Source organism: Diabrotica undecimpunctata, chromosome 10 (genome assembly GCF_040954645.1).
Source record: "Diabrotica undecimpunctata isolate CICGRU chromosome 10, icDiaUnde3, whole genome shotgun sequence".
NCBI lineage: Eukaryota > Metazoa > Arthropoda > Insecta > Coleoptera > Chrysomelidae > Diabrotica > Diabrotica undecimpunctata.
This window is the reverse complement of record NC_092812.1, coordinates 14,420,390-14,445,121: the sequence shown is the minus strand read 5'-3', so window position 1 is coordinate 14,445,121 and position 24,732 is coordinate 14,420,390. Positions and strand designations below refer to the sequence as shown.

Sequence of the window (24,732 nt, the reverse complement as noted above, 5' to 3'; positions counted from 1 at the left end):
TGCAGAAAAAATAAAATTTTCTATGCAAGCGAACATTCCATTAAATAATAAGCCCAAGTCCTTTTGTATCTATATACCTGTTTTTTAAAGAACCAGTTACCTTTTAGTACGTAGTTATACCAGGTAATACGATATCCTCTGTTACACAGTGTAATGCGTATGACATTCCACTGTCTACAAACAGTAGATAAAAATAAGGAGCCCATATAAACCGTTCAGGGTATATGTTGAAAATATACGGTATAATCGCACAGTTGCCAAACTCTCAGAGCTTACTTAAACCGATAAACGTATGGTTCAAATATACAATGAAGAAGATCTGAACGACCCCTATAATATATACACGTGAACTAAGCGATATACATTTATGATACAGGGGTATTTACGGGCTCCAAAAAATTTTTATAAATTATTAAACTCTACATGTTGATGAATCGACTGAACCAATATTACGGAATTGTCAAGTGAGCTCCGTATATCGGTATCCACTTGACCACGGAGCTCAATTGAACCTGAATTTTAACATGGGCGGAGTTCACTTAATGCCGTAGATATATATATATATATATATATATATATATATATATATATATGTTACACCCGTACCCAGTCTACCGTACGTTTAGAAAAAGAACAACCGAAGGAGACACAAACTAGATCTTCGATGAGCCGTAAATACATTGGGCTTTTGCGAAAAATAGGTAATGATAACATCTTCAAAATCAGAGAAATGATAACAAACTACAGATGAAAGAAGAAATTTTTAAGTATAATAATTGAAACTTAATATTGATTTATAAAATTTTGTACTATTTTGGTGAAGGCGCTGTACTAATTTACTCTTAATGAGAAGGGAATGTCTTCATTAAACATTAATTGTCGTGATAGGGGCGTTATACGGTTAAGCCATCGTTTCCTCCACTCCAGTTTCCCCCTAACATCAGGTCAAAGTCGCTTCCACAGACCCACTAGCGATATAATTTGAAAGGATTACAGTGTCAACGGACTGAAGATAAGTTTCCAAATGTTGTGTACGGACGCAGATAAACAATTTTTATGTGAGTGAAATTCTGTGACAGTAGATCAGGTCAGTTTATTCGCTCTGGTAGTTAACACAATAGCAAATAAAATAAAACAATTGTTTATTGTGGCCTTCAATGACATGTACTCGTAACGATTATTCCATTTTATATAACATTCCGAGAAAGTGGTTTACTATATCGAAGCGTATTTTTAATAAGTGTACTATTTTACTGATATAAACCACTTTTCCACTAGGCCGCACTACGCAACCCATTCCCACAGCCGACACACAATGATAACAACATTGTGAAAGAAAAACTACTCATCAGCTGTTAGTTGGCAGTCGGCTACCACGTGTGTTAAGTGATGTTTCGCTGTGTGTGTTCTTTACGTTGTGTTAAGGTGTAGCGAATGTTTAGATTTTGATTCGGTTTAAAATGCCAGTCCGGCCTGAAAATGATACCGCAACAGAGGTCTCTATACCTCTGTTGGTTAAGACTGGAAACTTGTTGCCAGCTAAGACTGAAGATGCCAATCAGAAATCCTCAACTAATAATGTTAAGAGAAACAAAAGTAAGTATCTAATATGCGATTTAATTCATCGAGTCCTTGTAGACGAGAAAGTACCTATTTGTATCAAAAAGGGGAATTTAATAAAAACTAAACAATACAAAAACTAAATAAGTTGTTTTGTATCAGTTTTTCTGAATGACATTTCTAAACGGTTGTTTTTGTAGTTATTAAATTATTAATTATTATTAAAACGTTAGCGTTAACGTCTACCTACGTTACTTTATTGTCTAAAATTTGAGCCATGGATTATTTATGATCTGTAAAACTGTATATTATTGATGTTTTTATTGGTACTAAAAATATTTTAACTCATAGATAACACAAATTATGTCTAGGTACATATTTCAAAATTTAAATTTTTAATAATTTCGTACACACGATTTTGACTACTTACTTATTACATAAAAATATATTTTAGAACATTGTATATTTAAAGTGGTTATTTTATTATATAATGAGGGTAGTCATGTATTAACTACCTAGTTTATTTTTTATCTTCTCACTTGTGTAGACCAACTATAGATCATAATTTTTATTTGAGTATTTTTCTTCAACCGATTAGTCTTAGGTACGTGTGTAATTTACCTACAGTTTACTACCTGTTATAGGGTTCTAAAGTCTGAAACTAAATCTGTAATAATATACAGATTGTTAAACACAAAAAAACTCTTATACTTACTCGAATTTTTTATAATTCTCTGCAATTTTTAAAGATATAACGGACAAAACGTTTTTAGAAGGACATATTTCAAAATCACAATTTAAAATAAATCATTTCATTCGTTTTAATTTGCATTCAACGCTATAAGTAAACTTACCTCAGTCGATGAAGAAAAAAAGCTGACAAAATCTTATACAGGTATTTAAAAATTTGATTCTAAAAGGTATATGAGGGGTAGCTAATGAAAAATCCGTGAAGACATCCTCCGTGAAGCTGATTTTGTTTTGTTTTTTTTAACAATCCTAAAAAGTTAAAAACATAGTTTTTTGTTCATAAAAAGTTTATTATACATTCTAGAAAAAAATGTTGGTTTCAAATAAAAGTTGTAGATCGTAAAAAGTTCTGTATTTTGAGAACTAAATAAAATCTCCAAAATAAAATACATAAACAATTGGCCGAGATAATTATAAAAAACACTTACTTTTGTAGTAATTTATAAATGTTAGTAACTTTGTTTTTTGCATAAACACATGTAATATAACTTTTAAAAAAAGAATTATTAAAGTATCCCAAATTTCAAATAGACCAAATAGTTGTTTAATTTGTTTATCCAGGAGAGCGATTATTTAAACAACTGTGCTTGCCTAAATAATCTCTCTGGAGGTATTTTGTTTATTAAAGGTTTATTAAAAAAACTTCAACATTTTATTAAATTTGTTATTAAAAAACAGTTTGAAGGCTGACTTATTAGCTTCTAAACATTTAAAATATGATATTTTTTTGTCACACGGTTGTAAGTAGGCTCAAAGAAAAGCTGGCGAAAAAGCGCACTTTAAAAAACTTAAAAAAAAACAGAATCTTCTATGACCGATAACAAGAAACAAGCTGGTTTTTTTTAACGGGTTATAACTTTTTACTTTTTCACTGTGTATGCCATCTATCAGTTCTTCTTCTCCTTCTTCTTCTTCCTCTTAATAAGCAATTCTGCTTGTTCATTGGCGGATTAATACCTCTATGAAAGTTCGTCACTCCATCTTTTTCGCGGTCGTCCGATACTTCTTCTGCCGATTGGTGACTTATCTCTTGCTATTTTGATGACACGGGTCTCCTCCATTCTGCTTATGTGGTTATTCCATTCTTTTTTTCTATTTTGTGTCCATTCATTTATACACTGTACGTTAAATTTTCTTCTAATATCTTCATTTCTCTTTCGATCTCTCAGCGTATTTCCTGTAATTCTTCTCAGTACTCTCATCTTTGCCGTTTCCAGTAGCCTTTGAATTGTGGCTGTGTCGGGTCTTGTTTCTAAGGCGTATGTCATTATTGGTCTTACACTGGCTTTATAAATTCTTGACTTCATCTCAGTGTCAATGTGTCTATTTCGCCATATAGTGTTATTAAGGCATCCTGCCAGTCTATTTGCTTTTTGTACTTGATCTCTCACTTCTTTGTCCAGGTCTCCATAGCTAGACAGTGTAATTTCCAGGTATTTTATTTCCATTACTTGTTCAATACTGATGCCATCAATTTCTATTTTACATCTGGTTGGTTCTTTGCTGACTACTATTGTTTTAGTTTTCTAAAATGAGATTGTCATATTAAATTTTTTTGCTTTTATGTTAAATCTGTGGACCAGTTATTGCAGACTATCTTCATCTTGGGCTATCAATATTGCGTCGTCTGCGTAACAGAGTATTTTTATTTCTTTCTTTCCTATTCTGTGTCCCCTTCCTTTGTTAACGCTTTTGATGATTTCATCCATGATCAAATTGAAAAGCATGGGACTCAATGAATCCCCTTGTCTTATTCCGCTGCCTATTTCTATAGATTCTGTAAGTTGTCCATATATTCTAACTTCCATTCCCTGGTAGATGTTATCGATAGTTTTTATAATATTTAGGGGAACTTCTCTATTATACAGAAGATGGATATTACATCTTTGAGTCTTACTCTGTCAAACGCTTTATTTAGGTCAATCAGACACAGAAATGCTGGTCTATTATACTCAGTGATTTCTCAGTAATTTGCTTTATAACGAATATTGTATCTGTACACGATCTTCCACTACGAAAATCCTGTTGTTCATCTGCTAAACTTATCCTCTGATTTATTGTAAAATTGTAAAATTAGTTATAAGTTTTTGCGTAGTATTTAACAAGTTATACCTCTGTAGTTTTCTGGCTGTTTTTATCTCATTTTTTGAATAGTAGAATTAGTTCGCTCGTTCTCCATTCTTCCGGTATTTTATTGTGTTTTATAAGTTTATTAATTAATGTTGTTAATTGTTCTGTCATTACTGCTCCACAATATTTCAGTAACTCGTTTGGTATCCCGTCTTTACCTGCTGCTTTTCTGTTCTTGAGATTTTCAAGTATTTTCCTTTATTTGTGGTAATTTCTGGTTTCCGGTTCTAGTGTCGTTTATTCTTCCTCTGCATATAGCTTTTTTAGGTAGTTCTTTTATCTATCAGTTGGATCAGAAAATTTAGATCTTCATATTGGTCATAGAAGGTTCTGGTTTTTTTTAAAGGGTGTTTTTTCACCAGATTTTCATTGAGCCTACATATAAGTGTATATCATAAAAAATGTCAAAGTTATTATATTTAAATGGTTATAAGCCAAAAACTCATCCCTTTTTCAAACTGTTTTTTAATAACAAATTTAATAAAATTTTATGATTTTTTTTAATATACCTTAAAAACGAAGCCTCAAAGAATCGATTGCGATTTACAAAATACCTATAATGTGACTGTTTTATCAAGTATACTTTAGCACACTTTGATAAATAAATAAATGCCACAATTTTCTATAGTTATAATACATGTCATTATGCAAAAAACAAAGTTATTAACATTTATAAATTACTGCAAAATTAAGGTTTTTTTGAAATTATCTCGGTCAATTCTTTATGTATTTTAATTTTGAAACTATTAATATTAAAGAACTTTTTATGATCTATAACTTTTATTTGAACCATTTTTCTCTAAAATATACAAGAAACGTTTTTTACGCAAACACTTTTTTTTTCACATTTTACGATGGTTTAATAAAAAAACAAATCAAAATTAGTAGTATGTCTTCAGATAATTATTATCAGCTACCCCTCATATACCTTTTGGAACCTTTAAATACCTGTATAAGATTTTTCAGCTTTATTTATTGACTGAGGTAGACCCGTCTTATACGGATATTAGATATACATGAAGGGTAGCTGATACGAAATCCGTGAAGACGTACAGCTGGTTTTGCTTTGTTTTTTTTAACTTAATAACTAAAAAAATTATTTTTTGCCGATAAAACGTTTTTTATACATTTTAAAGTAAAATGGTTCAAATAAAAGGTGTAGACCATAAAAAGTTATGTAATTTTGAGAGTATCCAAATTAAAATACATACACAATTGACCGAGATAAATGCAAAAAAAACATTTTTTTGTAGTAATTTACAAACGGTAATAACTTTGTTTTTTGCATAATGACATCTAATATAGCTACTTGAAATTATGGCAATTAATGAGTTATTACTCATTACTTATTACTTATTACTAAAAGATATAAATATATAAACGTGCAGTAAAGCTCAATATATACAAGATCTTAATAAGACCGGTTTTGATATATGGGTTATAGTATATCAGTTATACACCGATCCATATATTGTGAAATTCGTTAGTGCAGAGAATTAGATGGGCTGGACACATTCCAAGGATGTCAGATCACGAATACACGAAGAGATTGGCTGGACACGTTCCAAGGATGTCAGATCACGAATACACGAAGAGATTAACATTTTCAAAACCAGAGGGCACAAGAAGCAGAGGACGACCACGAAGGAGATGGATTGATGATGTGGAAGAAGACCTACAGATTCTAAGGGGCAGAAGATGGGGGGAAGTTTCCAGGAATCGACAGGAGTGCCGACTTCTTTGTGAGCAGGCCAAGATCCACAACGGATTGTCGAGCCACTTATGATGATATTCTATGTCCAATAGGAACCAATATAGCATTTTATTCTTAAAATCATAGCGTTTTATTGTAAAAAATCATACTTCCATTGTTTATTAACATTAAGAGCTGACAATTAACAGGGTTCTAAATAAAGATCACCTCCACTTTTTTGTGGTGGTATTTTACGAGTACCGTCATTTTAACGGGTTATAACTTTTTACTTCTTCTCAGTATACCATCTATAAAATGGATAATAAAATTTAGACCTTCATTTATAATCTTTTAAGATAAAATAATATGTTTTATAGGCAAAATTGACTATTTCACTTTTTAAAATTGTATACAATAACAACCAAGCAAAATCAGCTGCACGTCTTCACGGGTTTTTTATCAGCTACCCCTCATATATCTTTTAGAACCTTCAAATATCTGTATAAGATTTTTACGTGAAATCAATTATTTTTCTCAGATAGACTGGTTGGTGTAACTGTTTAATATTAGCTATCACCTCCACGTGCTTCAGTTACAACCACGCAATTGCCGTATCATCCTAGGGATTAGGTTGACTGTTACAGCTAAACCAGCTGTTTTTATTCTTCCCAAACAGCACGTTGCAGCTACCAAATTATTTCTGGATGGTTCACGCTTCCTAAAGCGCAGACCAATTTATGCTTCTATGATCAACGACATTCAAATAATCCACTAGCACATTCTCGATATATGAACAAACAGTGTCGTGTATAAAGCAGAAGACTGAATGGGCAAAGTATGCAAGAGGCTTAATAAAGTCCAGTAAACAGATACATCAATTTGTTGTTTTCGTCCACTCTTATTCTTCTTAAAGTTTTGGGCTCATGCTGCTCTTCTACATATGTGTTATGTTTCATTACATATTAACATACAAGTACAATGATATGACTCCCCTGACCTATGGTGTTCCTTAATTAAAGCAGAACTGTATTTCTCTGTAAAATTTCTCGAGTGCTGATGTGCAGATTCTCACTAGTAGATAACTGCACATCGTATTCTTTTTCTTCACTTATACCAGTCTTGGAAAGATAGGAAGGCGTTTAGAAAGAAGCGATCGCCAACCTTCGTTAGAAGAAGGCACAATAAGAAGAACAGTTTGTTTACTCTCATTTTTTTCATATGCAACTGACCCAGTGTGAAAAATTGAATTAATTTTTCGAAATAAATCGATTCATTTTCTTCAAGTCCATCCTTGGCGGATACTTAAAGATCTGCAGCTACATCCTTATCATTACAGATCAAGAGCTCTTGCCAGATGATTTACCGGTTACAGTGGATTTTTGTGAAACATTGCAAAAAATGACAGCCCTCAATATAAATTTTGCCGTCGGATGTTCCCGACGAACAATACTTTTCAGCACTGCTTATTTATTTTTAAATTTATAATTATCCCACACCTGATACCACTGTAACGTGTTGATTAAAATGAGAGGTTCTAATTTATGTAAATTTATTTAATTTTAAGCTTATAATATCTTATCGATGAACTAAAACTAAAATCAGCGCTCCTTAAATACAGAAAACGTTATTTACTGGATGAATCTGAAATAGTCCACCTCTATTCTTCCTTTAATGAACGCTTCTCTTGAAGATTCTTAAACACGCATCATCGTTCCGAGAGATGTAACCGTTATATGAGCTTGTTCGTTATGAGAAATTAGCTTGTTCGTTACAATATATATATATATATATATATATATATATATATATATATATATATATATATATATATATATATATATACATATATCCGCGTTGAATAATTTTTGTTTTGAGAAAAACCATTATTTTGTCGACTTTCGGCAAGGTCGCACTTGTCATTCAGTCAGGTAGTAACGCTTTTTGTTGGTGCTTGAAGTACAAAAAAATGTTTTGTACTTCAAGAGTGACTAATTTGGAGTCCTCTTTTGGGCTATCTCTTTCTGTTTGCGTTTTGCCAAGGCTATAATCTCCCAGAGTTCCCTAGGCTTTTGGGGCATCGCTTAGACAAGCCTTTTCCCTCTGTAATACTAATCATCTTGGCACGATGGTGTTCAACACATGGGGATTAGGGAACATAGTAGTCGCAGTACAAATCTCACCGTATGATAAGTAAGTTGTGGTTTGACGCTCTGGTGGTTTACCGATTGAGCATGGTGTGCGCAGTTGTGCAAGTCTGCATATGTATTTTGTGTTTGTGCGTGTATGTCCTTATGTGATATTCTCAGTTGATCCGCTAACGTTTATTTGGTTATATCTTATTCGAAGCAGACCTATTGTCCTGTGTATCCATAGGGCATTCAATATTAACCATTGAAACGTACCTGGGTTGAGAATTTCCCTGCTCAATCTGTTTCGGGTAGAGTACTGGAGAGCTCAGTCTTACAGTATTAGATTTGCGCAGGTCATTAGCTTTAGATATTTGCAAGAAAATCTTCATCGGATAATGCATACGGGAAAAAACTTCGGTTCTAAAATGAGTTAAATTTGAGATCACCAAATTGGTGAGAGCAGGTTTGGAGTAGCGTTAGATCTTGCTCTTATCAATTTGGTGATCTTAAATTGAATTTATTTAAGAACGGAACGCTTTTTCGTTGTGCATTGTCCGATTAATATGTTCTTGCAAATTATTGTCCCTCTGGTTGACGCTGTGCCAACAGCTTTTTACCTGTTACAGATTTTCGAGATGTTAAATACTTCTTCCGTAGTCTTCAGCAGATTGTGATTATAGAAACATGAGTACCATATAAATTTTTTAATAGTACTACAATATTAAATGTTTTACGACGATTTCCCAAAATAAAAAATAGTAAAGATCCATATTTCTCTCGTTTATATTCTTAGTTCTGTCAAAACCTAATCATGTTTGGCGAAAGAGCAATTTTATAAAATGATAGCTTGTTAACATAAAATACTATCAGTGGTATATATTTCTAGACAACCGCTAACATTATTGCTTTATTGGATGTTTCTGTTACTAAACTACTACTGATAGTTTCATAATACTTGTTTTAAGGTTGAGCCATTGTTCAGTTTAGCTCTACATAGTCAAAACACAACTGTAATGACGAATATTTTAGGTCTAAGGTAATGTCGTGGCGAGTAATACAGCTTGAAACTCATCAGTACAATATTCCTCAGAGTAATTCCTGAACGCTCTAGTTTCTACTGAAAGACATCACAGTTCAAGCAAGTCTCCTGATTGAAATACGAAAAGTTACTAAAGTTTTTATATTTTTCTATTTATATAGTATTTTTCCCTATCAAAATTCTACGTACGGCTGGTATTGTTTACATAAATTCCAAATCATATCTATATTTATTACACACATATGTTTTTAAATACGTTTGGATACGTTTTGATAATAGAGTATAATGATAAATATACAAACTGTGTTTATAGGTAATTTATAAAATTAGTTTTATATATTAGTACTAATTTTTAGTTACTTTACTTTTTTGAGTCCGGAGTCTGTCTAATTTTACTTGACGTTTTCGGCCCAGTATCGAGTAAAGTCTATTGCAGCATCGCTGACTAACTATATTTATATTGTCGAGGGTACAGGCTGAGGGGCATCTGGGACATGACCGAAGGTGTACCATATTTTCTTGTTTTCTATATATACTCATGCAAGTCACTATTAGTCCTTTGTGGGTTCCACTTAATGTTATCTGGATTTACTGGGGTTACGCCGGTTTGTATACAGTTTAAGTTCTTTACTATCCGATGCTCTCTGTTCTTGAGCTGGAGGGTAGTTTTTTGGCGAGTCGACTGACACAAAACGCAGAAATTTTTTTTTTTTTTATTTAGCCTTGAGTGGTTGGGTTCCGCGTTGAAAGCGCTTATGCTTTTGGGACATTCGGCTTGAGGAAGTTTTGGACTACCGTTAATCAAGGTTAGCTTCGAGCTCTCTTTCGATATTATAAAAGTTTTCTGATGGTATCGCTACAGCCAGGTCGTCAGCAGATAGGTAGTGTCTTGCGCCATTTGTTATTATCTAGTCCTTTGTGTATATATTGAACAGAACTGAAGAAAATACGTTTCCTCGGGCAGACTATTTTTTGGTTTCTTATTTTTTGTTTCCTTGAAGTAAAATTTAGAATCTCATCTCCTGTTTTGTAGCAGAGACTCTACTACCTTTACCAGTATACAGTCATTTAGCGTGATATATATTTTACCTAGTACTTCTTTCTGGTTCACTGTATTCTAGTTAGCTGTTAGATCAACTAGTGCTACTCTAGTTATCTGTTTGTTTTTGAAATCATCCTCTATAAACTCTGTTCAATACTTGTCTAATGCATAATTTTCCACGTCTAAATCCCGACTGTTCGGCAATCAATTTAGAAGTTTAGTATTTTAGAATCTTTTCCTGATTTAAGTAGTTACAACTTTTGCATCAACTTTTGATCATTCCTGATCACTAATGTCTTGAGACTTGCTCAAAGACTTGAAGACTTTGCTTCGTTATAATGAACAGGCCAGTTGGGACCTGTTTTGTGTTGGTTGTTGGAAGTGGGACTTCAAATTTGTATAGAAATATATTCAGAAGGTTCTTTACAACTAGGATTTAAATACGTTCGAACTGAAAGAGTTGTAGGAAATTCAGGAAAATTTTAATACTAAAAACGGTCTCATAGACCACTATTTTAAGCGTTTTATTCTGAATATCTCATATTCAAAACACAATTACATGCAAACGTGAAGAAAATCTCGAAGATACCCAATTTGGTTTTAGAAATACTATGAGCACTAAAGAGGCACTTTTTGCGCAAAATATCCTATTTTAAAAATGCCGCAACCTAAGAAAAGATTTATATGCATGCTTCGTGGATTTCGAAAAGGTATTCGATAAAGTACAGCATGTAAAATTAATTCAGATGCTAAAAAATATAGAAATAGATGACAACTATATTCTTGTAATTACAAATCTGTACTAGAATCAAACTGCTATCGTAAAAATTGTTGATAACTACACCCACAAAATCTAAATACAACCAGGAGTCAGACAAGATTGCATTTTGTCCCCAACATTGTTCAATGTTTACTTGAACCAGTTATTTAAAAAGGCACTTGTGAGACATATGGAATAAAAATCAACGGGGAACCACTTAATGTAATTAGATACGCGGACGATACAGTAATTCTGTCAAAAAATATTTAAGGTCTCCAAATTCTGCTTGATCGTATTGACGAAGTAGGAGAGGAAATGAATATTAAAATAAACTCGAACAAAACCAAAAGTTAGGCTTTATTCGTAACTCATATCCAGATACAGAGCTTCAAGATTGAAAAAGTTCACAAAATTACATATTTGGGAACTGTCATAACGGACTAATTGGATCTAGGCATAGAAATAAAAAGCAGAATATATATAATATTCTGCGCTCTTCTAATTCCTTCATTCCATGAGCGTCGAGGTCTACCTCTTTTTCTTTTTCCAGGGAGCTTCCATCTGTGAAGTTTTTGGGGCCAACGTTCGTCAGGCATTCTCAATAGGTGTCCAAACAATTTTAAACCTCTTCTTTCTATTCTGTCAATGACTGTTTCTGTAGCATTCATGTCATTTCTTATAGATTCGTTGGCCTTCCTTTCCAGCCTTGATGTTCTAGCACGTTTTCTCAAATAATCCATTTCAACTGCCAACCATCTTCTTTTCAGGTCTGCATTAATTGTCCATACTTCAGAGCCATAACAAAGAACTGATTCAACCATGTTTTGCCCTATTCTTTTTTTGTTCCTTTTGGCAATGTTGCGATCCCACCATAAGGAGTTCAGACATCCTACAATTTTACGGCCCTGATTAATTCGGTTTCTCCCAAGCTGTTCTTATCAATGAGTGCACCTAAATATTTAAATTTTTCCACTTGTTTGATTTCGACGTCCCCATCTATCAACACTTCAAATTTTGCATCTGAATTGATAACTAAATATGCTGTTTTCTTCATGCTGACTTGTAACTCCCATTTTACATATTCTCTGTATAGACGCTTTATCATAAATTCTAGATCATAAGAATCTTGAGTTAGGACGACTTGGTCATCCGAAAAATTCAGGGAGAACAGTACGTCATTTCTTATGGGGATTCCCATTCCCTGGCAGTGGTTTTTCCAATTTTGGAGGGCTGCCTCAATATATAAATTAAACAGTAACGGTGACATACTGCATCCTTGTCTTAGTCTTTTAGTTACTTTTATTGGCTCTGATAGTCTATTTCCGATTTTTAGGTAAGTTAACCCTGTTATCCCTGTATACTTCTGTGATTATTCCTAAAAGTTATGGACTAATGCCGAGTTGTTGTAAATCTTGCCACAATTTAAGTCTTGCAACTGTATCATACGCCTTTTCTAGGTCGATGAAGGCTAGATGTACTTCGGTATCAACCGCTATTCTTTTTTCTATTAATTGTTGGAGTATAAGTTCTCAGTGCAAGATCCATCAATTGAAGCATTGGAAATGTGCATTCATAGACGGATGCTGAAGATATCTTTGACAGCAAGAAAAATTAATGAGGAAGTATTAAGGAGGGTTATCAAAGATAGAGAATTGCTACTAGAACTAGAATGACCGTTAAACACCGGAAAATGTCTTATCTGGGACATATAGTGACGGAAATCGATATAGAATACTACAACGGATCATTAATAAACTGCAAAATAGAGGTGTAGGAAGAAATCAGATTTCTTGGTTAAAAAACATTCGTGAATGGACTTATCTGGGACATTTAGTGACGGAAATCGATATAGAAGACTACAAATGATCATTAATAAACTGCAAAATAGAGGTGTAGGAAGAAATCAGATTTCTTGGTTAAAAAACATTCGTGAATGGACTCAGATATCAAACGCAGGACAATTATAAGATAATTCTAATATGGCATGTGAAGAAGAAGGGAATTTTTTAATGAGCCGGTGACAAATGGTACATGGTGCCGAATTAGTGTTTCTGTACTATAACTAACAGTATTGAACTGCTTCATGTTTTTTATCAAATCACTTGAAGGAAGGTCAGTATAGATTACTAATTGTTTTATTCTCTTCGAATCTTTTAATTAATCTCTTTATCGTTAATCAAGTTGAATGTATTTGTATTATTTACGTAACTTCCGGGATTACCGATAACCAATAAAAACAGCAGTATCTATTCCTGATTTAAGATGATAATGAACGTGTTAAAATATTTAAAAATAACGTTGGTTTCAGTTTAGGAGTCTCACTCCTATCTCTATAACTTACGTAGAACAATCTTTGTGTAAATATTTTTAAGAATTGCAGATGATAATTTAGATATTTGAGCCTTGAATCAGTGTACTGCATGAACATTCAGTTGTATTATATATTATGGAACTAACTGACCCTGTATAATGTTATAGTTATGAAAATAAGAGCGTATTTTGTTATTATTATGTATTGACGGTATGCACTTTTATGTTGCAATAGTACAATAAATATAACGGAAATGAAAGCGGCATTTAATATTTATGCAAATAGCAAAAAACTATTTAACAAAAGTTTAATGAACTGTGTATAAATAAAAGACTTTTAGGAGTAATATTTTAAACTAGCCATAATCAACTATAATAATATATCTTTTGGACACAGTCATTCTCTTCTTACCCTTGGGCATAGTCATTTTTTTGGGGATATTGTGTTCGTACTGGAATACTCAAGTGTTTATTATGCCGAGAATAATATCGTACGACGGAAGGATTATGTTTCGATGTAACGAAAATGTCGATTCATCGGTAAACAAAACGTTTTTTAAAAAATATTCATTTTCATTTTGTTTATCCATCATGAGTTCACAAAATTCCATGCGTTTGAAATTGTCCTCGGCTAATAACTCTTGAGTAGTTGAAACTTCAAAATAGTGGTAACCGTTTCGTTTCAAAATGTTCCTGACAGTTCTATCATTCATGTCAACTTTTTCAGCAATGGTTTTGCTTGAACAAAGATCACTAGCTTCAGCAGCACTACAAACATCAATTTCCCTATTTTGCCGAACTTCATTGATTATTTTTTCTCATTGTAGATCCGTACATTTTCGACAGTTTTGTATACAACCAAACGATTCAAATTTTTTAATAATACGACTAATAGTTGATTGTGTCAGTTGATTTGCTCAGCCAGTGATGTTCCTTGGGACTGTTGCGAAATCGGTAGATACCTTCGGCAAGAATCGGTAAATTTCGGTATATTATAATATACACCCTTTTAAATTTTAAAGTATAAACAATATTTGGAATAATAAATGTATTAAAGTATAAATTAACCAATTCAAATAATAGATACCTAATGAACACAAACAAAATTGTTGTTAATAAAACATTATTATCTGCACAAAAATACAGAATTACGAATATTCCAAACGAAATTTCAGGAAAAATCAGTAGAGGGAACAACAGTGTCAGCGTACTCGTGCCAAATACCCTGCTACAAATCGCGAAAAAGCAGCAATCCAGTGGAACAAACATATTAATTATAAAACATCGCGACGTTGTATTGAAATTTACATTGGTTAATTGTAAATCAGGGAATTTCAGTAATTCCGTTAAAAAATTTTTAAATGTGTATACTGACCATATATATATTCTTTTTCCGCTACTGACATGCTTCTTGGTAAAAGTCATAGCGAGAACTAAACGATACGATACACGTAGGTGATCACGCGCATAACTTATTTCATTTTTTATTTGCTGAAATATAGTACAATTATTGTGGGTTCAGCAGTTTAAATATTTGGAAGCTAAGATCACCTCTTACACCAAAATTACACAAGAGATTAACCACAGAATTCAAGGAGACAATCGCTGCTGGTTTGTTCTACAAATACAATGAAATCGTATACTATTATAATGTATGCATGTGAAACATAAACGATGATAAAAAAAATGAGAACCGAATAAAAATCGCAGAAAGAAAAATTTTATTTCAGAAATCGCAGGATTTTATTCTCATACTTTCATTTTTTTCAATTTTTTTCTTAGACTTGACCACTACCTGGTCTCTTGATATACCTACGAAAACTATAAAAACATATAAATCTACATTTGGTGAATGCGTCCTTGCCTATTGTTCCTTATAGTATTTATTGGACACATTTATAATAATGCATTTCTAAATAATACCAGTCTCTTATACTATAAAAAACCTGTTTAATAATTTAGGGTGCCTGTAATAGAAACACGTCAATAGACAAGCAGATTACAGTATTTAAATTATATGTTATTACCCGTTTTATATAGAGTGGACCAACAAAATAAGTTAATTTAAGTGTAATTTTTATCATTTACCTATTTTGTTGTATGTTAGAAAAGGAGACATTTTTCGCTTTGTATATACTTGTTCAAAGACTTTTAATACACTTGAAAGGTATAAACTCCAATAATTATGTGTGCAAAACACTTACAAAGTGGATAAAATATTTTGATGTTTCTCCTTCTCTTAGCACTACAATCCGACGTGGGTATTCGCTGACTTTCCGTATTTGCAACAGTCCATCATAATTTCTTCTGCTTTTAAATATCAGGAGCACGTAAATCTATGAAATCAAATTTCATGACAATTTCTTACACAGACATAATCTCTTCAACAACTTTGGCGGTTATACACACTTTTTATCAAGTTATTTTTTTTTGAAAACAATTTCCAGGGTGGAAACAATTTTAGTTAAAATTGTAATTTTCATTACAATCAATTGTGGCTTAATCCTATATATACAATTTTTAACTTGACATGCCAGAAGAAAACAGTTTCAAAACCTTTTTAATTATTAGTTTTTGGTTCATATTGCATTTGGTTCCTATTTCCTTATCATTAAATTATATTATTGGCATTACTTTTTCAATTTTTTAAATATTTTAGTCTTATGATCTTACGGGTTATTAACCCTTGAGTATTTGGATTCATACAAATTAGAGTCGGGTGGGGTCTGTGAGGCCCAGTTTGTATTTTACACACCATACATTAGAAAAGATTAAAATACACACCATACATTTTTCCTCAAAAAATAAATTCTAAACATAATTGAATCGGTTTCGTTTTATAGATTACTTATTATTTCTGCATATTTAGATAACATTATCACAATATAAGCTTTTTATAAATGTATCGCAGTATTATTTACACAAATATTCATACATATGTTATTCAAATAGATATACACTGCATTTAAGAACCCGACCTTGAACTTGCTCACAAAAATATATATAGTGTGTACGAAAAATATATAATAATTCGGTGATTATAAAAGAAGTTGAAATAAAGTCGTTAAATTAAGTAAAATTAGTACTCAAATTGTAACCTCGTTATTAAAACTGCAGTTTTGTAAATTGATGATGGTTTTATAGAAATAGATTCAACTAAACATCGTCTAAAAGTGATCGACTTAAGACTTCAACTGGTGGCGAAAAGTCCTTGAATAATAAGCGAACATTTTTAGAAAATCTTTTTGCGTCCATTAAAAAAACTGCAAGTATTAGGATTTTGCTGGCATATTTTATCTATTTCCAATTGAACCAGTAACATAATTAAAGCTGCCGGTGTTGTGCATCTTCTGGCATATCCAGCGGCGATTTTTTTTTGATTAAATATAATACGTCTATCACTATATATTCCCATACATAAAAAGGGAGCGAAAGATTTATGTAGCAACTATCGCACAATTGCTCTAATTGCGCATTGCAGTAAGATACTCTTACACATAATTGTCGAGAGGATAAAGCCCTTTTGACTACCTAACATTGCGGAGGAACAAGCAGGTTTCGTCCCCGGACGTGGTACTAGAGAACAAATTTTAAACGTACGGCAGATTGTAGAAAAATCCAGAAAATTCAACATCACAACATATTGGTGCTTCATAGATTATAGTAAAGCTTTCGATTTGGTCAACTGGAGTAAAATGTGGCAGGTTTTGTCTGAAATGGGAGTCCCCAATCATCTGATACTGCTAATTAAAAGCCTGTACAATGAAAATTATGCCAGAGTTAGAACTAACCGATAGTTTCAGGGTCACAAAGGGCGTGAGACAAGGCTGCATACTAAGCCCAATTCTATTTAACATCTATGGTGAATGGATAATGCGGAAAGCTACTGAGGACTGGAACGGTGGCATCACCATTAACGGGAAGAAGATTTGCAACTTGAGATATGCAGATGATACTACTATCCTCGTTAGTTCTGAAGCTGAATTGATTCACCTGCTACAACGGATAGAAGACGTAAGCTTAACGATGGGCCTTAACATAAACAGAGATAAAACGAGAATCATGATAATTGACAGAGCTAACAACAATCAAAATCATCTGGTCATGATAAACAATATCACTGTTGTAGATAAATTTGTGTATCTGGGCTCATTAATAACCAACAAAGGAGGCTGTACTGAAGAAATAAAGCGGCGGTCAGCAATCGCAAAAAGCGCTATGGCAAAATTAACAAAAATTTGGAAAAGCCATGAAATAACTACCGATACAAAAATGAGACTAGTAGGAAGTCTAGTTTTTCCAGTTTTCACTCATGCATCGGAATGCTGGACCCTTACTGAGAAAGACAAAAAGAACATAGATGTATTTGAGATGTACTGCTGGAGACGAATGCTGAGAATACCATGGGTGGCCCGAAGAACAAATGCATCCATACTGGACCAGCTAAACATAAAGAAAATACTAAGAACACAAATATCAGAACAAATAATAAGCTATTTTGGACATGTGCTTCGAAGAAATGGTCTTGAAAAACTTACCATCCAGGGAAAAGTAGAAGGCAAAAGAAATAGAGGTAGATCTCCCACACGATACATGGACCATATTGTTGCTACCATTGGCGCTCCATTGTCAGAATGTGCTAGAATGGCAGAAGATAGAAAAACGTGGAGGAACATTGGGAAATTTAGCTAATAGCTTCATGATATCACGATACCTGCATCAGGTTAACGACTAAGAAGAAGAAAGAAGAAGAATACGTCTATTTTACTATACGTAAGTGAGACATTCCATGATAAAAACTCACATATTCCGGGTAGTCAGTAGATGAGCCTATTATATTTTAGCCCACAGAAGCAACGCTTGAATGATCAGTTATAATATGTGTTTCTCTTGAACAAGATCTTTTAAACTACAGTTTTTAGTTTCATCTGTAACTCACGCGGGTCGAACTAAGTTTCATGGAAGTAAACTATGACTCCGTTGGTCCCTCTAATCCAAAATTAATCAGGCTCTGGCCAAAATATTACAGACTTCTAAGGCAATGCGATTCTTTTCGGATGTCTGTTTCGTATATAATAAGCTGCGGCGACTAGTCGTATATTCGAGTACTAGAAAACATATTCTTCGCTGTGTGGTTTTAGGCACCAGACAAGGCTGTATATGATTCCTAGTGTTATTTAACCTATATAGTGAACACATAATAAGACTTTTTTTAGATGAATGGGAAGGAGGCATTTCAGTAGGTATAGTCTAGAGTCCAATGTTCGCTATACCGATGACACATAGTTGATATCCAGAGTGAGGAAGAGCTTATATTGACACTCGACAATTTAAAAAGAGTTAGCGAGGAACATGGAATACGAATTAATAAAACAAAAATTTGTTTTATTAATTATAGAGAAGAAATCAAAGAAAAAGAAACAACAGAACAAAAATTAAGAACATTGCTGGATAGTAGTTGAAACTGTCATTTATTTACGCAGCATTTCCAAAGTAGAAAAATGGCTAAGAAACTTAGAATCCTACAATGGAATGTTAATGGACTGCTAAATTACTAATATGAATTACAAGCAGTCATAGACATAGAAAAAGTGGATATATGCTTAATATCTGAGACTCACTTCACTAAGAAATCATTCATTAAATTTAGAAGATATGAAATATACGACGAGTAAAAGTACACATTGGAGGAAAAGAGCAGACAAACGTAGTAGAGGAAGACCACCTACACGTTGGGCTGACGACATCAGGCGTATCACGAAAAATTGGCTACAAAGAGCACAAAATCGCAAAGAATGGAGGAGTTTAAGGGAGGAGTATGTCCAGCAGTGGATTTGATAAATGAAGGCTGGGTGATAATGATGATGATGAAATATACCACACTATCCACCCTAATAATGCAGCGAGAGGAGGAAGTGTGATTATAATTAAAGACAACATAAAACATCATTAAGAAATGGGATATTGCAATGAAAAAATTCAAACTATTAAATGTTAAGACAAAAAATTGCGAAAAGCAATTCTAATAAGAGCAGTATACTGTCCTACAAAATATACTTTAAAGAAAAATCAGTGTGTAGACTTTCTAAACAGTTAAGGGCAGATATTATCATTGGAGGCAATTTTAACGGTAAAAACGTCCGTTGGGCTTATGCTTACCACAATGAAAGAAAGAGAATTGCTAAATGCGTGTAGAGAATTAAAATGTGAAACTATATCCACAGGGAAGCCAATATACTGGCCAACTGATCCTAACAAAATACCATATCTAGTAGACTTTTTCATAACTAGGAGTATTTCTATGAATTACATAAAAATTGAAGACTGATTAGCAAAGTTTCAGAGTTGAGCTCGAAATTTTGATAAATCTGTCAGTCCAATTACGAACAAGAGAATAGTTAGATGAGGAAGTAGAGGTACTAACTGAAAACCTACAAACCGCTGCTTGGTATAATACACCGTTAATACTAATCAGAACAAAAGGTAACAAGTATCCTAAAGAAATTAAGGAATTAATTTCAAAAAAACAAATCTTAAACGTAAATGGCAGCAGACTAGAGCCCTTCCAAATAAAACTTTGGTCATCAACACCAGCCAACAATTAAAACGAGGGATACAATGAATCAAAAATGAGACAATCGTTATCTAAGTGAACTGACAGCTGATAACAGCACTGACTATTCTTTATGGAAAACCACAAGACGTGGCTGACGAAAGATTCGCTGAACATCTAGAAAGTACTTTTCAACCAATTGAACGTGATCCTTTATCTGATATCAGAGACGAATACACGGGGGAATGAGTAATTTCCCACCCCAAGAAGGTCCTAAATTAAAAAACCTATGATTTAAGTCTTTTATGCAGTTTGTTTTTATCTTTTTTATGTCTTTTGGTTAGTGTTTCATTGGAAGCACTCAAGTCTCATCAAGTCTGATAGAATAGAATATAATCAATAAGGCATTAAAATTAAATTTAATAATCCGAAAAAAATTGCAACAAATCCTAAGAGGCCCCCAAGATTGGCCTAATAACGAGAAAGATATTAACTCAATTACCAAAGAAGGCCATAATTAAACTTACAGTCGCCACCAAATTATTGTAGAATTTATTATCTGCCTGTCATTATAAAGTCGTTTCCTATTGTCCTATGACGGGAGAGATTTTTTTCGATTAGGAGCAACTGCATATGTCGTTCTGGTGAGACCTAAAGAGGTTGAAATATCTAAAAGCGGCTTGCAGATGCCCTGCAATCAAAATTAAATCTTATATCGTCTTTCTGAAATAGTCCTTTGTTTTGGTTTATTTGTTTATGGTAGATATCTCTCGAAACTTAACGACACCACTCAAATACAAATGACTTTGTAATACGCTTAAGATAAGGTTTTCTGCAATAATTTGTTGGCAACTACATCTGTTTAATGCTACATTTAGGTTACAATATGTACCTAGATGTATAAAGTAGAAGAAATGATTAGGATTGTAAAACCAGGCAAACCGCCACATGAAGTCGCATCTTATACATAGACCTATCTTTTTATTGCCAATTATTTCAAAATTATATGAAAATTCTACTTAATAGAATACAACCTATTATAGAGGAAAAGAAATTGATATCAACTCGCCAATTTGGTTTTAGAGAAAAGCACTCAACTATCGACCAGGTCTATCGAACAACTGATCTACCATCATCTAAAAATGGTATGCTCTACCATCTTCCTGCATGTAGCACAAGCGTTTGACAGGGTAAGGTATGAAGGGCTTGTAGACTAATTGAAATTAACACTATCGAAATAGTTATCCCTGTTATTAGAATCATATTATTACAGAGAGAGTATTTAGAATAAAACAAGACGATGCATATTCAAATCTCAAAGAAATCAAAGCAGGAGTGGCACAAAGAAGTGTACTCGGTCCGGTACTGTACTCGGCGACATTCCTGTTTCAGAAAACAACATAACTTCTATCTTTGTTGGTGACACTGCCATCTTATCAGTAGGAGAAGATCAAAATGATGCAGCAATTACAACTCTCAATGGACCAAATAAATAATTGGGCAAATATATGGAGAATTAAATAACTGAATATAAAATATGTACACTTCAGAAACAAAAAACAGCAATATTTACCAATTAGAATCAATAATGCCCATATCCCACATGCGAACACTGCAAAGTTTTGGGCATTACACTGGACGCTGGACTTCGATACGGACTTCGGACGGACGAAAAGCCCGTGTGTGTTACTTATAGTCAAGTCGCAAATAATAACCGACAACTGAACCAAATTACTTCACAACCAACCGACATACAAGAGTTAAAACAAATGATGAAGGGTCTCATGAAGCAGATGAGCACCATGATCAACCTTCTTATCACCGTCGTAGCAAAGATGAAGTGATGGCCGACAAACTAAAATTTGTGATCTCTAATGCGAATAGTTTAGCCCAACACAAACATAAACTTGGTAAATCATAAAATTGATCTAATACTAATATCACAAACGCACTTCACAAAAAAAAATGTATCTAAAATTCCATACTATACAGTTTACCATACCATGCATCCTGATGGAACCATCCAACGGTGGCACTGCAGTCATTATTAACAACACAATCAACCATCATCTCGCAGCTTGTCTTGCAAAAGAATACATACAAACCACAAATATAGTTGTAGAAGACTGGACAGGCTCCATTACTTTCTCTGCGGTTAATTGCCCTCCAAAGCATAAAATAACAAAAGAAGACTTTAAACAGTTCTTCGAACTAGGCAACCCATTCATTTGTGGCAGTGACTATAATATTAAGCACCAGAGTTGGGGTTCTAGACTAGATACGACCCGAGAGAGAGAAGCTATACAAAACAATAAACAACAGTAATCTACAAGTAGTAATAACACGAGAACTAACGTACTGGCCAACAGACTCAAATAAAACCCCTGATCTTCTGGACTTTGGTATAACTAAACTAATTAACAAGAACTATATGCATGCTGAGTCATGTTATAAACTATCTTCCGATCATTCGCCAGTTATTATAACACTACATAAAAAAAATCCTCCACAGGGGAAAACCATGTGTATTATATTATAACCGAAAACAAATTGGAACATCTTGTGGAGAAGAGACTCCAACTAAACATTACCCTAAAGACCAACTAAGAGATAGAAAAAGCTGTAGAACACTTTAACTCAGTCAACACCCAGCAGCAATTAAATGAAGAGTGAATATACTTCGATATCTATAAGAGAGAAAATAATCCAGAAAATAAAACTCAGGAAACAGTGGCAAGCATCTACATCGCCACAAACAAAAACTCGTCTGAAAAATGCTGTAAAGGAGCTAAAAGACATGATAGCAACGGAATAGAATCTAAAATTCAGTGAATACATAAAACAACTAGATACAACTGAATAAACAAACTACTCCTACTCCCTATGGAAGGCTACTCAAAAATTAAAAAGACCCTAATACAATATACCACCATTAAAAAAAATAACAAGGCGGATGGTTAAAAACACCAAAAGAAAAAGCAGAGACATTTACAAACTACTTAACAACTATATTTATTCCCAATGAATCAACTGACCCCAACCGAGAGGAAACAGTAAACCGAGCACTTGAAGAATCATACCAGCTAGAATTACCAGAAAAAAGATTTAAAAAAGTGAAATAAAAACCAGAATAAGATTCACTACCAATCCTAAAAAGTCCCAGGGTACGACCTCATTACAGGACAAATATTATAAGAGCTGCCGGAAAAAGGATATACATATCTAACACAATTATTCAATTCAATCATGAAAATCAGCTCTTCCCCATCACAATGGAAAGTTTCTAAAATAAGACCCATTCAAAAACAAGGTAAACCACCTGAAATGGTGGAATCATACCGTCCCATTAGCCTACTACCAGCGGTCTCCAAAGTGTTTAAAAAACTTTTACTAACAAGACTAACAGCTCTCCTAATAGATAAAGGAATAATACCAACTCGCCAATTTGGATTCAGGCAATTTACTGGGTTCTGTTCTATACCGAATCTACACTGCCGCCCTGCCATTATTACCTGCCATAACAACAGCTAGATTTGCAGATGATACAGCGATCTTATGCTTCAACAAGAATCCACACATCGCATCAGAACTCCTGCAAAATAACTCTCCTGAAGTCGAAACAGGGTTAAAAAAATGGAGAATTACACTGAATGAGCAAAAATCGATACATGTAACATTTACAATCCGTAGAGGAACATATCCACTTGTATGTATTAAAACAAATATTACAGAAATATGATGTAAAGTACCTTAGGATTCACCTGGATAGAAAACTGACCTGGAAAAAATACATATTTTTCAAGAGAAAACAACTGGGTCATAAAGTGAGAGACATGCACTGGCTAATAGGGAAAAAATCCCAGTTAACAACTCAAAATAAATTACAGATTACTTATACAGAGTGGAAAACAAAAATGCTACATTATAATACTTACTTGGTCAGGAGAAGAACCAGGGTGACCGACGTCAACGAAAGGATAGCTAGACTCTAGACTAAAATGAAGATGGGCAGCACGCGTAGCTAGAATGACGGATGGGCGAATGGACAAAGAGGTTGTTGGAATGGAGACCAAGGGAAGATAAGAAAAGCGGTCAACCACCTACACGCTGACTATTTGAGAAGACAAAATAACAACTAGATGAGAGTGACGCAAAATAGACGGTGTTGAAAACACGAGGAAGAGGTCTATGTTCAGCAGTGGACTTTTGGAACTGGATGATAAATACGTACTTGCCTTTAACACGTAAGTTATGTGGAGGGAACTTCCAATAAACATTTTTTTAATATAGAATAAGGTCAAAAATTGTCCTAATTTTTTATTAGATTTATTTTTATTTTGTTTAGGATATCTTTTGTTTGAGCTAGAACGTATTAGTTAATGCACAAAGAAATATGTACCATATTATTATTACAGTTATGTAATATATTTACGTTTCATGTTCAAATACTAGTCCAGGTGAAACGTACTCTCGCAATTGAAACTAAATTTGACTTAATACATTCTCATTTTTCCAGTATGAGTAGGAAGTAATAACTGTACAGCATTGCAAGATACACACATCAAAATAATCTAGGGGACAAAAACAAAATGCGGGATTACAGAAATATTTCAAATAATTTATTTCAAAGATATTTAAAAGTTATAAACAAGTGTTCCGAATATAAAATAAACATTTTTTCTTAGAATTATCGCAATAGCTCTTAAAAAACTCAATAAGTCAAAAAATGATAACAAAAAAAATAAAAAACTAACTTGTCCCTAACT

The 24,732-nt window shown here is 33.3% G+C and overlaps 1 protein-coding gene across 1 annotated transcript in view; it reads left to right on the top strand.

Moving 5' to 3' along the window:
• The first annotated feature begins 962 nt into the window (after positions 1-962).
• The window catches only part of hrm (solute carrier family 16 member hermes), a 145,059-nt gene continuing 121,289 nt past the window's right edge, over positions 963-24,732 (top strand). Inside the window, exon 1 of the mRNA XM_072545420.1 lies at positions 963-1,596. Coding sequence (XP_072401521.1) covers positions 1,461-1,596 — 136 coding nt within the window. The 5' untranslated portion in view covers positions 963-1,460. The remainder of the gene's footprint in view (positions 1,597-24,732) is intronic.